Here is a 15,283-nt window from a genome sequence, read left to right on the forward strand (position 1 = left end):
TTTTACCCCTAATTAGCAACACTCCCCCTCCTTGTCATGGTAAATGACGTCTGACAGCTTTTTTCTTCAGCTTCTTACAAAAGATGAGGCGAAGGATTTGTTTAAAATAATATGAATTTTGTAATTACAGTTATATTATTATTATTATTATTATTATTTAATCTTATAATATTTGAAAATTAGTACTTATTATTAGGTACAAGTTATTTATCATATAAGACAAATGAACATAACTGTATATATGTACTGTACCATAAAAATTCTCTCATCTTGGTTAAAGAGAGAGAGAGAAATTATTGCTTTTAATATTTAATGTTACTTAATTTACACATAAAAGCTTGAAAACTTATCAGTTACATAAAAAAATTGAACATAAACACTTTTGCAGGGTTTTTCAGTGTTCACAAATGTTTCCATGTCTGTGAAAAACTAATTTATGATAATTAGTTAGGTTCCAGTGAAAAATTCACGTGTGAATTTGTGCTACTCGAATCGCGCAAGTTTCGGGTATTACTGTACATATATATACACAAACACATTTATATACATACATATACATACACAAGCACACACGCATGTATTGTATATCCTTGGTCCCTTGGGGGTCCAGTTGTGTCAGTTGAAGTCGAGTGTTGGATAATAAGGATCTAGATAATTAGGAGGTTCCTGTAATGGTGATCTCATATTGAATAATGGAATCATTGGTAAAGTGAGTCTTTGTGTTTATTTAACAGAAAAGTGTTAATTTTTCATCTAGAAAAATGTTTGTGAAAAAAAAAAATTCTCATTGTTTTCTTTTGAATAACTCCAATGTCATATTTTTGGAATTTAGGACTTACCTTATATTTGTTGGCTGCGAAATAAACACCAAGTCAATTTTTCCATGACTAACATTTGTCACAGGTAGTTAGTGGAAGTGAAGATATCATGATCTACGTACTTTTATGACTGGATTTTCTTGAAGACTGACTTTTATTTGATTCTGTTTCAGACTGCTCCCAAAACCAGCTTCCACAATGATGATGGTGATGATGTTAATGTGGATGTTCCTTTGGTGGACGCAAATTGTCCACCCTTCATGGAAAAAAGCTGACAGTTCTGTATTTAAAAGCTCTGACAAGGTAACCTTGATCACACATTACAATTAATTTTGCCATGTAAAAGTATCAGACTTAACCTTGATTCTAATTTTCTTTCATCTTGTAAGTGGGAATAGGCTTTGTTTGTGTTTAGGGCCATTCTCTGTACTATTTTTTTTTTTTTTTTTCCTCAAAGTTTGCCTTCGATTGTCGATTAGCATATCTGCTGTCAGGAATGGGGTAATATTGAAATGGAAGTAGGAAGAGTTTGTTCTCAATTTATTGACCCAAAAAGAAAATCAATAATTTTTTTGAACATGACATAGTAAGTCATATTTATTCACGTTTTAAGAGCTTTACACACACACACACACACACACAAATTAATTTCATAATGAATTTTGTTTGTTAACACATTGAGCTATTTACAACTCTTCTTCCCTTCATCAACCAAGGCAGCCACTGGAGCATCAGTACAGCAGCAACCCCGTATCCTAAACTGTCTGTTTCCAACAAGGTATCCTAACCTGTATTCTACCCTGGGCCTGAATTATACAACTGTAAGTATCAAAGCACCTCTGTTGTTCTTGATTCCATACAAATCTTGCGTTTTCATTATAATGCCTTACAAAAACACTGTAAAAGCTTTAATCTCTTAAATTTCGACACGTCCGAGGTATATATTTTCAAACTTTGTTTGGAACGCTGATATAATTGGCGGGAGACCCAACCCCACCTGATGCCTGGGGGGGAAGTGGAAGGAGATTAGCCCAGTAAACAGCTCCAGTTTCAATATCGGGCGTGTTGTGAACGCATCTCGCGTGTCCGTTCAATTCAAACTGTTTGGATTTACTTCAGCTCTCGATGTGCTTCTTTCTGGCGTCTCTTTTTGGTGAAGTACTCAGTGTCTTGTTTGTTAACCTAGCTAGGTTAGCTCCGTGAAATAGGTAGCTGTGTCGGATTCCAGCTTCTCTGGATCTAGAGTTTGCGCAGGGAATTTGTGCTCTTCTAAACTTGTTAAGCTTAAGTACGACCGTCACTCTGTGTACGGCATGTAGGGGTCAGGAGTGTTCCCAGGAGAACACATGCAGTGAGTGTATTGAATGGGGTCAGGAGTTTTGGCACATGTACAATTCCCATCAGGTAAAGATAGGGATAGGAAGGCTTTTAAGTGTAAGGAAGCTAGGCTAACTTTTTCGCGGTGCTCAGAAGTGCGAGACCAAAGAGAAGAGAGCACTGGACGCTTAAGAGGAAGATCAGAGTGTCTAGGCACAAGCATTGGTCATTCGAAAACCTCATCAACTTCTGGCTGTCCGAAGGTGGAACAGTGAAACTGCACGTCCCCTTTACTGGCTGTTCCATCCTCCTCCCCTCCTCCCTCATCTACCGCTGCTCTTTCCCCTCCTCCTATTCCCCCCTCTTCTTCACCAGCTTCCCAGTATGTTTTCCCTAAAGCCAAGCCCAGCCTCGAGGCTGATAAATCAGAATTTGATCTCTTCAGAACTCAAATGGAAGCGCAAATGAACGTTTTCATGGATTCTGTCTTAAGTTTAATGCGTTCGCGCCATAGTCCGGGTGTTAGTGTTGGTGATAACAGTGTTGTTGTTCGTGATCATGTTTCAGGCGAGTCTGCTTGTTTTTCTGACTTTTGAGCAAAGGCAGCTGTCCCGCTCGCCTTCTGAGGCTAGAAAACAGTCCGGCGCTGGCGAAAAGGTCAGAAATTCTTGCCCACAAGCAGGCTCATCCTCTAAGACACCGAAAAGCCTTAGTCCTAATGTCGAAAGACGTAAGCTTGACTCCTTGTCGAAGCGTCTAAAAGCTTCAAAGAGTCGCAAAAGTGAATGTCGCAAGGTTTCGAAGAGTCGTAGACGCGCTAGTTCGCGTAGTGTTTCTCCATCGACTCGTCGCTCTTCTCGACATCGTCGACGTCACAGGATTGTGTCCCCAGAATCTTCATCAAGACGTTCGTCTTCGAAACGTCACTCCCTAAGGGTAAGTTCTTCAGATGAGAGTAGCAGCAGTTCATCTTCCAGCTCTTCACATCCTCCCCCTCCTTGTCATCGCAAGTGGGATCATGCCTCTCGACCCTTAAAGAGGCAATCTTCTGATAATTCCTGCCCTAGAGACCCTAAACTTCGTAAGAAAAGGACAGCTAGCCTACACCTGGTTACTCAGCATGGGATTCTGATCAAGAAGATGTATTTCAGACGCTCCCTCCCAAGTCACCTAAGTCATTCAAGATGCCTAGCCCTCTCCAGAAGGATCTGCCTCAAGTTCCCGTGCTTTTTCCTCCTCCTCCTACACAGGAAGTGTCTGCTCCTTTGGCTCCATCCTCACCTTCCCAGGAATCTAGTCTGCTGGAAGAGAAGCAAGAAAAGGTAGTCCGCAAAGTGCTTTGCATTCCTGGGGACCAAGAAGTTATTCTTCCTCAACTCCTGGACGATCTTGGCACGGAACCGATACTTTCTGGTGAAGAGGAAGGTCCCGTTGACTCAAAGCCTTCTTCTCATTACGCTTCTCTGCTCAACTTTCTGCTGCAGTCGTACCCTCAACATTTTCAGCCAACAGCCCCCTCTTCCCCGAATTCCACGTTGCTACTGGGAAAGCAGTGTTCTAACACTTCCCTTCCCAAATTGGTACTCTCCACTGCCTCCAAGAAAGCCTTGAAGGAGGTAGAGGTTTGGTTGGAAGCTAAGAGATCCTCTGGTAAAGCGTCTTTTGTGTACCCTCCTTCAAAGCTTCGAAAAGGAGGAAAAATTATTACAGCACAGGAACTTCTCCTTCACTAGGCTCTGCAATCTCAGCACAAGGGGACTTTCGCTCCCTTGTGGACCCTTCAAGATGCATTTCCTTTGAAGCTGCCAAGACTTTCTTTTCTGCCCTGGATGTAGAACACCTTTCCAGAAACTTCTACAAGCTCCTAGAGATTGTCAGTTTTCTCGATTGGTCGATGGGAGCTATGTTTAAACAAGTTGAGCAGGCTAATATTGCAGAAGACGTCTTGGAGAGAATCACGGGATTCCTTACCTACACCGACATCACTATCCATGATGTGGCAGGCGAACTTTCCTCCCTCTTTGCCATGGCCACTCTTATCTAAGGCTGTGACTTCTTCGCAAGAGGCCGCCTTGATGTTCGCAGCTTTTGACAAGGAAGGCCTTTTCCCAGAATCGATAGTGAAAGACGTTCTTTCAGCCATGGATAAGAAGACGACGTCACATCCTATCTATGTCTTCCGCCAAACCCAGGCCTGCTCCCGCTCCTTCGACCAAGATGGTGTCTCCTCTTACCAGACATCCGTTTTGTAATGCTAGACCCAAACCTTACTCAAGGCCCTGCTCCAACTCCAGAGGTCACAAGTTCTCTAAACCCCAAGGTTGTTCTGCCAGTAAGTAGGAACCCTATCGTCCATGCGCCGGTGGGGGCCAGACTCAGTCTCTTTTGGGAGGAATGGAGAGACAGAGGTGCAGATCAGTGGGTGATTCAAGTGCTCCAACTAGGCTACCGCCTTCCGTTCGACCAACCTCCTCCTCTCTCCACTTCTCCCATTTCCTTGACAGCATACTCAAGAGGCTCAGTCAAGTTTTCGGCCCTAGAGACAGAAGTCCAGTCTCTCTTAAGGAAAACAGTCATCGAAGAAGTACAGAACTTGTCAACCCCAGGATTCTACAACCCCCTGTTTGTAGTCCCCAAGGCATCGGGGTTGGAGGCCAGTTCTCGACGTAAGCGCTCTCAATCTGTACTTAGTGAAAACCAAGTTTTCCATGGAAACGAACCGCTCTGTTCTTCAGGCTCTAACTCGAGGGGATTGGATGGTGACCCTCGACATGGAAGATGCCTACTTATACATTCCAGTACATCAAGACTCCAGGAGGTATCTTCGGTTCGTTTTCAAGGACAAAGTTTTCCAGTTCGGGCTCTCTGCTTCGGCTATCGACAGCCCCACAGGTATTCACCAGGGTTCTCGCCCCGATAGGTCATTGGCTCCACCTGGAGGGAGTTCGGATCTCCTTGTACCTCGACAACTGGCTACTCCATTCATCATCAAGGGACCGCTGCATGGAGGACCTTCACAGAACCCTAAGGTTAGTTCGAGCCTTAGGGATTCTGATAAACACGGAAAAGTCGAGCTTAATTGAATGGAGGAGGATTCTTTATTTGGGGATGACTCTGGACAGTCTAGCTTTTCGGTCTTTTCTGTCCCCCAAAAGGGTTTCCTCCTGCCTTCTTACAGTGGAGAAATTTCTCCTCCTGGACAGTTGCCCCGCCCGTCAGTGGATGGCTCTCCTGGGAACTCTGTCTTCAGTGGAGCAATTCGTCAAGTTAGGTCGTCTACACATGAGACCCTTGCAGTTTTTCCTGAAGAGTTCTTGGGACAGAAGAACTCGACTGGACTCCACGATCTTCAACATTCCCCCCTACGTCAAGAGACATCTTCTTTGGTGGAAATCGCCGGAAAGACTTTCGGAGGGTCTAGATCTCCTCCCAAGACAACCATCTCTGCAGATGTTCTCAGACGCATCCAATGTTGGGTGGGGAGCACATCTAGGCAACTTCAGGACGTCAGGGGTTTGGTCGACCGAACAGAAGAAGCTCCACATCAACGCCAAGGAACTATTGACCATTCACCTTGCTCTCCAGGATTTTTCGGCCCACGTCTCAGGCCAAGCAGTTGCTGTTCACGCCAACAACTCTACAGCTCTAGCTTTTATTCGGAAACGGAGGTATCCATTCCTTCTCCCTGTTCGAAACTGCGAGGGACCTTCTTCTGTGGGGACAGCAACAGGGTGGCTCTGTTCCCACGGTTTGTGCAAGGAAAAACAACGTTCTTGCGGACCAACTCAGCCGTCGGAACCAGATTCTTCTCACGGAGTGGACCCTGCACCCACAAGTGTGCCTAGATCTGTGGAAATTGTGGGGCACTCCCATGATAGACCTCTTCGCTACCTCCAAGAACCATCGTCTCCCAGTGTTGTGCTCGCCAATTCCAGACCCTTTGACTCACTTGGTGGACGCCATGCTCCTAGACTGGACGAACCTGTTTGCTTATGCCTTTCCTCCTTTCGGGCTCATCAGGCAAGTGATGAAATGAAATTCCATCAGAACGTCGAACTAATCCTTATTGCCCCGTTCTGGCCTTAGGAAGGAGTGGTTCCTGGACCTGCTAGATCTCCTGATAGACTTCCCAAGGCTTCTACCCCAAAGGAAGTCTCTTCTCAGACAACCCCACCTAATGAAGTTCCACCAGGGATTGTCCACTCTCGCTCTAACAGGCTTCAGACTGTCAGGAAGCTCATCAGAGCGAGAGGTTTTTCAAGCAAGGCTGCAGAGGCTATTGCGAGGTGCAGAAGGGACTCCTCTAGCAAATTATACCAATCCAAGTGGACAGTCTTCAGGAATTGGTGTAGAAAAAAATAGCATCTCTTCGACATCTATAACTCAACTTGCCGATTTTTTCATTTACTTGAAGAGATTCAAGAAAGTTGATGCCATCAGCCATCAAAGGTTACAGAGCCATGCTATCCTCCGTCTTCTCCCATAGAGGGTTAGACCTGTCGAATAACCGAGATTTGTCAGATCTCCTCAAGTCTTTAGACACAGCTAAGACTCCAAAACCTTCCCTTGCCTGGAATCTGGATGTAGTTTTGAGATGGTTGATGTCTCCAAGGTAATGAACCTTTAGAACTTTCTCTTAGAGACCTCATTAAGAAAGTCCTTTTTCTGGTTACCTTAGCAATGGCAAAGAGAGTTAGTGAAATACATGCCATTGACAAGAAAGTGGGTTTTTCACAGGGTAATGTTGTTTGTTCTTTCACCTTGAATTTTTTGGCCAAGAATGAGTCTCCTTCCAATCCTTGGCCTCAATCCTTTACTGTTCAAAACCTCTCCGTAGTGGCTGGCCCTCAAGAATTAGAGGCTTTTTTGTGCCCTGTTAGAGCTATCAAGGCTTACTTAGCCAGAAATGCCAACATCATAGGAGATTCCTCTAACCTCTGGTGTTCAGTGAAAGACCCAACCAGACTTTATCCAAAAATGCCCTTGCTTTCTTCGTCATGGAACTCATTCTAGAGGCTCACAGACACATCAATGAAGAGGACGCACGCCTAGTCAAGTCTCACATTCATGAAGTGCATTCAATAGCAACGTCAGTGGCTTTCCGTCATAATAAGTCACTTTGGCAGATCACACAGAGCACCTTCTGGAGATCGAAATCAGTGTTTGAGTCTCACTACCTTAGGGAGGTCGAAGTTGCGTACCAGGACCTGTTTGCGTTAGGTCCCGTATCTGTAGCTGGCTTGGTTTTAGGGGGAACACACTAAGGGGGGGTAGGTTCTTATCTTACCTTCTCCTTGTGATTTTATGGTTGCTGAGTTGAAGGGAAGCTGGGGGTGTTCACCTGGAGTACCCTCCAATCTAGTTTTATCTATAGAGGGTATAGAGAAGGTGGATGTTTTGTTTTTAACTAGTTTTAGGTTAGACGGTAAGGCCTGTTTTCAGTCTGGTTGCTTTCCAATTGCTCAGGGCAAGAGCAAAGGAAAGTCACCCTTGTCTTAGTCAGCGGTGTACTTCCCTGATTACTATGAGAACAATGGAGCAGAGTAGCTTACAGTGCTTACGCCCAATGCCTCTGCAGGTAGTGGAGCTTCAACCAGCAGCAGTACCTCCCTGCAAAAGCCCATCTACCAGGTAAGGAGACACCTGCCTTTTTATTGGTAGGGATCCATATGATGCCCATGTTTAGAGTTTGTCCCTTTTTCATGTTGTGTATCATTTTGATAACTGATTCCTGATCCCCTGCCCTTCCACCTTAAATGTGGAATCATCTTTTACAGTGTTTTGGTAAGGCATTATAATGAAAATGACATTTTTATGATAAAATGAAGTTTCATTATACTTACCAAACCACTAACTTAAAAGCCTCCTCCTCCCTGCAGGGGGAGGCGTTATCAGTCTATCACTTATAATGTATGCCGAGATTGAAACTGGTGCTGTTTACTGGGCTAGTCTCCTCCTACTTCCCCCCCACCGGCATCCGGTGGGGTTGGGTCTCCCGCCAATGATATCAGCGTTCCAAACAAAGTTTGAGAAAATATATCTCGGATGTGTTGAAATTTAAGAGATTAAGGCTTTTACAGTGTTTTGGTAAGTATAGTGAAACTTCATTTTATCATAAAAATGTCATTTTTACGCAATAATTTATACAGTGGGGCAAACTCTTCAGTGAATTTAGGAATAAACCGTTTATAATAGTTACAAAGTCCCAAGAATGCTGGCAATTGCTTCAAGTCTTTGGGTGCAGGGGCATCAACAATGGAATGCACTTTTCCAGGGTCAGTATGCACCCCCTTACTATTGAAAATATGCCCAAAATAATGCACCTCATCGGTAAAAAAAGGAACATTTATTGTTATTAACTTTGATACCAGCATCCTGAAGAGTATTTAATACTCTACTCAAGGTAACAGTATGCTCATCAACATTAGGAGACAAAATAAGTAGATCATCCTGATAAATAATCACTTCATGAATGTCATTCAATAATTGTAACATGAATGACTGGAATATACCCGGACTAGCCCCTAAGCCAAATGGGAGGTAATTGTATTGATACAACCCTTCACAAGTGTTACTGTATATTTCTTAGATTCTTCATCTAACAGCAACTGTAAAAATGCATGTGCCAAATCAGTTTTAGAGAAAACTGTTGCAGAGCCAATTTGTGCAATGACCTCGTCAATAGAGGGTAATGGAGTCTGCACTGGATCGAGGGATTTATTCACTGTAGCCGAAAAATCACCACATATTCGAATGTTATTCTCATCCTTCATAACATTAACTGTGTGGGTGAAGCCCAATCACTGGAATATATCTTAGATATTTTACCACTAGCAGTTAACCTGTCAAGCTCTTCTTTTACCTTACTTTGTAAACACATGGAACAGGTCAAGCTCTTGCAAAAATTGGCCTTGCATCAGACATGACATTTAAAGAGAGAGTATGTTTGATGTCAGACCGAAATTCATCACCTAAATATGTTTTAAATTCAGACAAAATTCTATTCCTGACATCATCATATTTACTTACATTTACATTATTTACCTTACAGTAGAATGTTGCATAACATCAGGTAACGTAAGTTTAATATCCATTTATGGCATAAGTCCCTACCTAACAGATTAACATTACTGGAATGTACAATTAAGAATTTGTGTTTGAACATTTTCTGACTATGTCACATTTACTTTAGTTTCTCCACATAACTTTATAGCATTTCCACTGTATCCACGAACCTGGTGTTTTGTTGGAGAAATAATAATGCCTGCTCTGGCTGCATCACTATGACATGTTGTAGAAACATGACTTCCACTATCAAATTCAAAATCGACTTTCTGATTTAACAAAGCAGCTCAACACATATGGTGAATCAGGCATGGGCACAGTGGAGTTTATTCTAAAAAAGAATTTACCCTTTGTTGAGAGCATTCACAGCTATCTTCTGCCTCACTAACATCCATCTGGTCACAGCAGGCAATCCCCTTATGCTGCGTTGCCACATCTCCCTGGGTCGTTGCCGCATCCCTCGGAGTTGCTTCAGAGACCGCATGCGATTACTTTGCAATGGATTTGCAACACCTAGCAAGGTGTCCAGTTTTCTGGCATTTACCACATTTCAATTTCATGGCAAAACAATCATTAGCAAAACGTTTGCGTGCTGACCACACCTTATGGAAACATATGAAGTAGGAACCTTTTTAATTCCCTTAGGCCTATGTTCAGTAACTTTATAGCTTGTCTGATGACTGCTGTCTGGCTTTTTATCCTGAGCATCAGCAGAAAGTGTTGCCAGCAGTTTCACTTCTCAACACACATGTTAAATGACTTGTTTTCACAGTCTTGTAACAAACCACTCAGAATACTTGCAGACCTTAAGCCACTCACAAATGCATCTCGCAGAGACCTATCCCGACAACAATCCTTATAATTGCATTTTGAACACAAGTCATTTAATGCACAGGCATAGTTTCCAATAGATTCATCAGGAAGTTGTTTCCTATTCAGGAATTGTACCGTTGCACCTATCGCACACTTTTTAACCTCATACTGAGCAATTAGCTTTTCTTTGATATTTGCGTATGTGGCATCTGACAGTTTCACTGGTTTAAGTCTCCGTTGTACATCAGTAACATTTACAGGAAGAGATTTTACCAAAATACTAACCTTCTTAGTACTGTCGCCTCCAGCTTGCTGCAACAAATCAGCAGATTGAACTGTGAATCATTCAAGAAACTCCACTACAGTTTCTCAGCTAGGATTGAATGCTGGACACTGTGTAGCCATGTTTAATAAATTTACATTTACCGTATTGTATTCCTTGTCGCCAATTGAAATATCTTCTACTTAAGTATTTCAGTTATTCTCTGTAAGGATGAATGCAGGACTTCAATTTGTTATGTATCCCTTACAAAGGAGTTAGGAAAAGATGAGTGCTTGAAGAGAGATGTATTGTCTATATAGCTGAGACAGACACTGACTTAAAATTCAGTGGCCCAATGGCTGTAGGCATGACGTAATGAAGACATCACTACAATAACAGAAAATAGAGTTGATTATAAGTTAAAATAAACTAAAGTAATATACAACATATCCATACATATATATATATATGTACATATCTACATACATACATTATATATATGTATGTGTATATATTGTATAATATAATATATATATATATATATATATATATATATATATATATATATATATATATATATATATTATATATATATATATATATATATATATATATATATATATATATATATATATATATATATATATATACTTTTTTTTTTTTTTTTCCTGGTGATTTAGTTTGAAATAATCTCTGAGAGACAGGTAGCAACAGTTTAAGGTAATTTAGCCTTGTGATTCTGACTTCAGGGGTCCAGGAAAACATAAAAAAAAGGAGGAAAACAAAGGGGAATTTCATATGAGCGTAAGGCTCTTCTACTAGAGGGAAATATTACATAAACACGTGGGCAAACTTGAAGGCGTGTATTAACATAAATGACATTTGTACGGGAAAGAGGAATGCAAGTAGATTATTGATCATGAAGGGGATTCCTACTGGATGGATGAAACTGGGGAATTCCAGACACAATCCAAGAAGCTTCCACGATATAGGGTCCCTCTGAAATGAGAGATATGCGCATTATACGCCAGTAATGAAAACAGACAAAAGAATAATGAATTGGAAGCTGCACTGAGGGTGCCAAGGGGATTCGATGAATTAATAAGGACTTAGTACTGCCGACGTTAGAGGCGCACGGACATTCAACAAGAGATTCGGTAATTACTGGCACTCAAGTTAAGTAAATGTTACGAGGAAAAGCGTGACTGAATGGAGGTCTTCCAGAGCACTTTACCGTAAGGCAGATTTGGTTCCAGCGCAGAAAGAGGTCCGTAGATGACTTGCGATTTCCGAGGGCGAGTTCCTCCACGTGTTAGGATGCGGGGGCTTCATGTAAAAGGGCAATGCGTGGGAATTTCACGAAGGGCCGGGCAATGGCATGTGGATATCAGGCAGGCCAAAGGTGGAGCGAACACGTGGCCCGCGGTCGAAGGGCACGAGGAGAAAGTATACTTTGAAAAGGGCCACGTGGTTAGCTAAGGGCACTGTGGGCCAGGGGCATGTGGCTTGGTCCTTACTCCATCCTATCCAGCGCACGTGTGAGAGCGAGGCCTTGTGGTTTGTCGCTTTTATCCCCTCCTATGGGGCAGGGGGCACGTCCAATCACATAGGTAGTTGAGTCATGTTCAGCTGATGCCCGCAGGAGGGTTTTGCCTGTAAGAAAACGACCAGACAGAAATTACTTTTGCCTCGAAGAAAGATCTGCTTAAAACGAGTGGCCTAAAATTGGTTTTTAATCTCTTGTATTCTGACTGTGCGAAATATCGATCAGCCGACAGTGAATGAAAACAACAAAAAAAGAGAAAAAGGGGGAAGCAATTTGCTAGCGAGTTCTTGCTAATTATGATATATAATATATATACTTACGATGGGGTTAGGTTCCAAAAAACCCATCGTTTGTTGAAAAAAATCGTAACTCGAATATGGCCTAGCCTACACTAGGGTAACAAGTACCATCTATACATATATGGTAGCCTAGCCTACACTACACAGTATACTTTATACATATATGGTATAGTAATTACTAGTGTCAGCTAATTCTGCAGGTTCAATGCAGATTGACATGCTAAGTCAGTATAATGAGAAATTGAATAACAAACAAGGCCTAGCCTGCACTTTCGTATATCATATACGGTAGCCTAGCCTACATTCTACTGTATTCTATTTTCACATAACACCGTATTATTCAACATCAAAATAACGAATGTGCACCTTTTCCATGGATCTTTTAAAAAGTTATGCTCTACTACACTGTATCTAATCGTAAATATTCTTATATTGCTTTTGCATTATAAACTCCGATCATAGCGATCAAATGTTTTGGTTTGGGATTCAATTACGCGGTCTATTTCGCCGCATTTAACTCGGTTCAGAGGGCATTTCTTGCTTCTAGTTAGCGTAAATGAATCTCTAGATACTTTATTTATAAGGGACATGTATATTTTTTGTTATACGAAGTGTTTTTGTCGAAATACAACTTAAATATGTCTCGTTGTGAAATTAATTTAGCTTTTTTTTTTTTTCGTTAATAGATGACGTTGGCGACTGGCCGTTTGTTTTGTGTAAAAAAAAAAAAAAAAAAGTCAAGATTCCATTCGCTATTTTCTCTTGATTTCATCATCATACTACGAGCTTTTCGTATTTATCTTTTATTGGCGTGAAAACAGCAGTAATATGTGTTCTTTCATGCCCAGTAGTTTTGATGAAATACTTTCCAATTTTATTTGCTGTCGAGTGTTATCCATGTTGCCAATGTACGATAATTTATAGTCATTAGCAGCTTAAACATTCTTTTCTCAGCTTCAACTACAACTTGCAGCTTAAATTTACTGTAGCAGTATATTTCATTGCCGATCTTTTCTCCAAAGCGGATAAGGGTAGTGTAAAAACATCAGTACTTAACGTCATTTTTAACATAACTACGATAATTGTTAAACCATACGATGGGTGAAATACAAGCAAAACAGTTGTTATCCGATTCGGTTATTAGCAAAGCAACAGTTTCTCGTTCAGTTTATGGCTGTACGCATTTTCGCAAGAGTATAAGGTTACTAACAATACTTTTATCATTCTCTTACTTTTTTAAGTAGAAGATGGAATAAAGAGATGGAGAAAAAGAAATTGGTCTATTGTAAGTTGGTCACTCTTGCTGTCTGATTCTACGGCAACTGTAGTGTACTCTGTTGCCTGTGCCCGCTCGAAATTTAAAAATATTTTCTAAATATTGTCATACCGGTATTAATTGTTAACTCCATCGTAAACTCGAATAATCGTAAGACGAATAATCATCACTCGTGAACTACTTATATTTACAAACGCACAAAAATTGCAAACAAACACTGACCTACTTTAATTTTCGACACAACAAGAGCAAGTGAGGTCAGCTCATTGAATTAATGTACCTATTCCAGCGTCTCTGGCCAACGTATCGTACACAGTACGCTGCCTGATTGTACGTTGTTGCCTGCCCCAGTCGCCCACGAAATTTAAAAATACGTATTTTCAAAATGTTGTATTGATATTAATTGCTAACCCCATCGTAAAAGCGAATTATCATAAGTCGAATTATCGTAACTCGAGCACTACCTGTATATATTTATATTGTAAAGTCACCGCATCGGCGCCAGGATAGTGTTTCGGCGGCGCCATTAATTAAGTCTCCGCTGAGCTTGTTTTCTTTGGTGACTTCCCATTTTCTTCAAGCTCAATTAGTCACGCCTAAAACGTGCCAGGTTACGCATTTTAATCATTTTTACTTTATGCGTATTTATACAAATGTCACACATTGTGTATCACATGTTTCTTCATTCACAGGCATCAAGACTGTATCCATATTGTAGCTCTGTATGTTTTGTATTGTAATTTGTACTCGTTCACTGTATATTATTGTTTATTGTTCCGACCTCAGGTCACAGTCAATTCCATTGTCTCGCGGGCCGGCGTCAGTCGGCCGCTATATAAGCTGCCTGGATCTGTAATAAAGTAGCAGTAACTTTTACCTGCTCGTTTCTTTGTCACCTTACAGTGGTGACCCCCGGAGTATCCCGGAGCCATTAGCGGACTCACACGGCGACTTAGTCTTGGCTCCAGGATTTCTCCAAAACGCTCTTAGCGGCCTAAACACGGCGCTGTAACCAGCGTTTGAGCTTGCTGACTCGCCGGGCGCACCCCACCAGCGTCACTAGCGGAACCACACGGCGCACGAAAGTGCGTACGACGCCGAAAGTACCCCACTCCAGCAAGGGGTCAAAGGAGCGAGCATGGACGCGGATATCCCCTCCTTCATGCAGTTAAACGCGGACCCCGCGGATTCGGAGGTTTACCTACCTCCCATCACACCCGCGCCCGCCCCCGCATCGAGGCCCTCCCGCAACTCCACACCAGCGCCCCGAACACACGACGGCCGGGCAACACAATCGCTGGCCGCCCTCACCGTAAAGCTGCCGCCGTTTACGCAGGGGAACCCATCGATGTGGCTGCGCAGGGTGGAGAGCCACTTCAGAATCGCGGACCTGACGGACGAAATCCTACAGGCCGACACAGTGTGCTCAACGCCCTTCCGGAGGACGTGTACAGAAAACTCATCTCGCGAGTACCGAAACACACACCTCACATACAGCACCACAAAAAGTTCCTCCTCGAAGCTTGCTCCCTGCCCATCGCCGAGCGGGCTGCCCGTGCTATCGACCTTGCCTTAAACCCACGCCACGACCTCAATTCAAGAGACGCTTGGGGCATGGTCGAGATCTCCTGTCACTACCAGACTTGGGTGGCACAAAGAAGCGGCAGGAGATAAGCTTCACACGGGAAATCTACCTTCGCCAACTCCTCCCGGAGGTACGCAACCAGATCGCTCACCCCTACACCATGCCTGTCGAGGACCTCAGAGACGGCGCAACACCTCACAGACTCCGTCAAGGCTTCACAGCGGCTAAAACCGGCCACACAGCCGGTCAGCTCCGTCCAGCCTGAAGAGGACGTGAGAGCAGCCCGTCAACGCCATCGCCAA

At 42.7% G+C, this 15,283-nt stretch overlaps 1 protein-coding gene across 2 annotated transcripts in view; it reads left to right on the top strand.

Moving 5' to 3' along the window:
* Positions 1 to 995: 995 nt before the first annotated feature.
* LOC136835318 (trichohyalin-like) overlaps positions 996 to 15,283 on the top strand; it is a 316,755-nt gene continuing 302,467 nt past the window's right edge. The window contains exons 1-2 of one of the 2 annotated variants that reach the window (XM_067098657.1): positions 996 to 1,121; positions 1,535 to 1,639. In XM_067098657.1, coding sequence (XP_066954758.1) covers positions 1,017 to 1,121; positions 1,535 to 1,639 — 210 coding nt within the window. In that variant the 5' untranslated portion in view covers positions 996 to 1,016. The remainder of the gene's footprint in view (positions 1,122 to 1,534; positions 1,640 to 15,283) is intronic. The other variant, XM_067098658.1, reaches the window with a different exon arrangement.

This window comes from Macrobrachium rosenbergii, chromosome 55 (genome assembly GCF_040412425.1).
Source record: "Macrobrachium rosenbergii isolate ZJJX-2024 chromosome 55, ASM4041242v1, whole genome shotgun sequence".
Classification (NCBI taxonomy): domain Eukaryota; kingdom Metazoa; phylum Arthropoda; class Malacostraca; order Decapoda; family Palaemonidae; genus Macrobrachium; species Macrobrachium rosenbergii.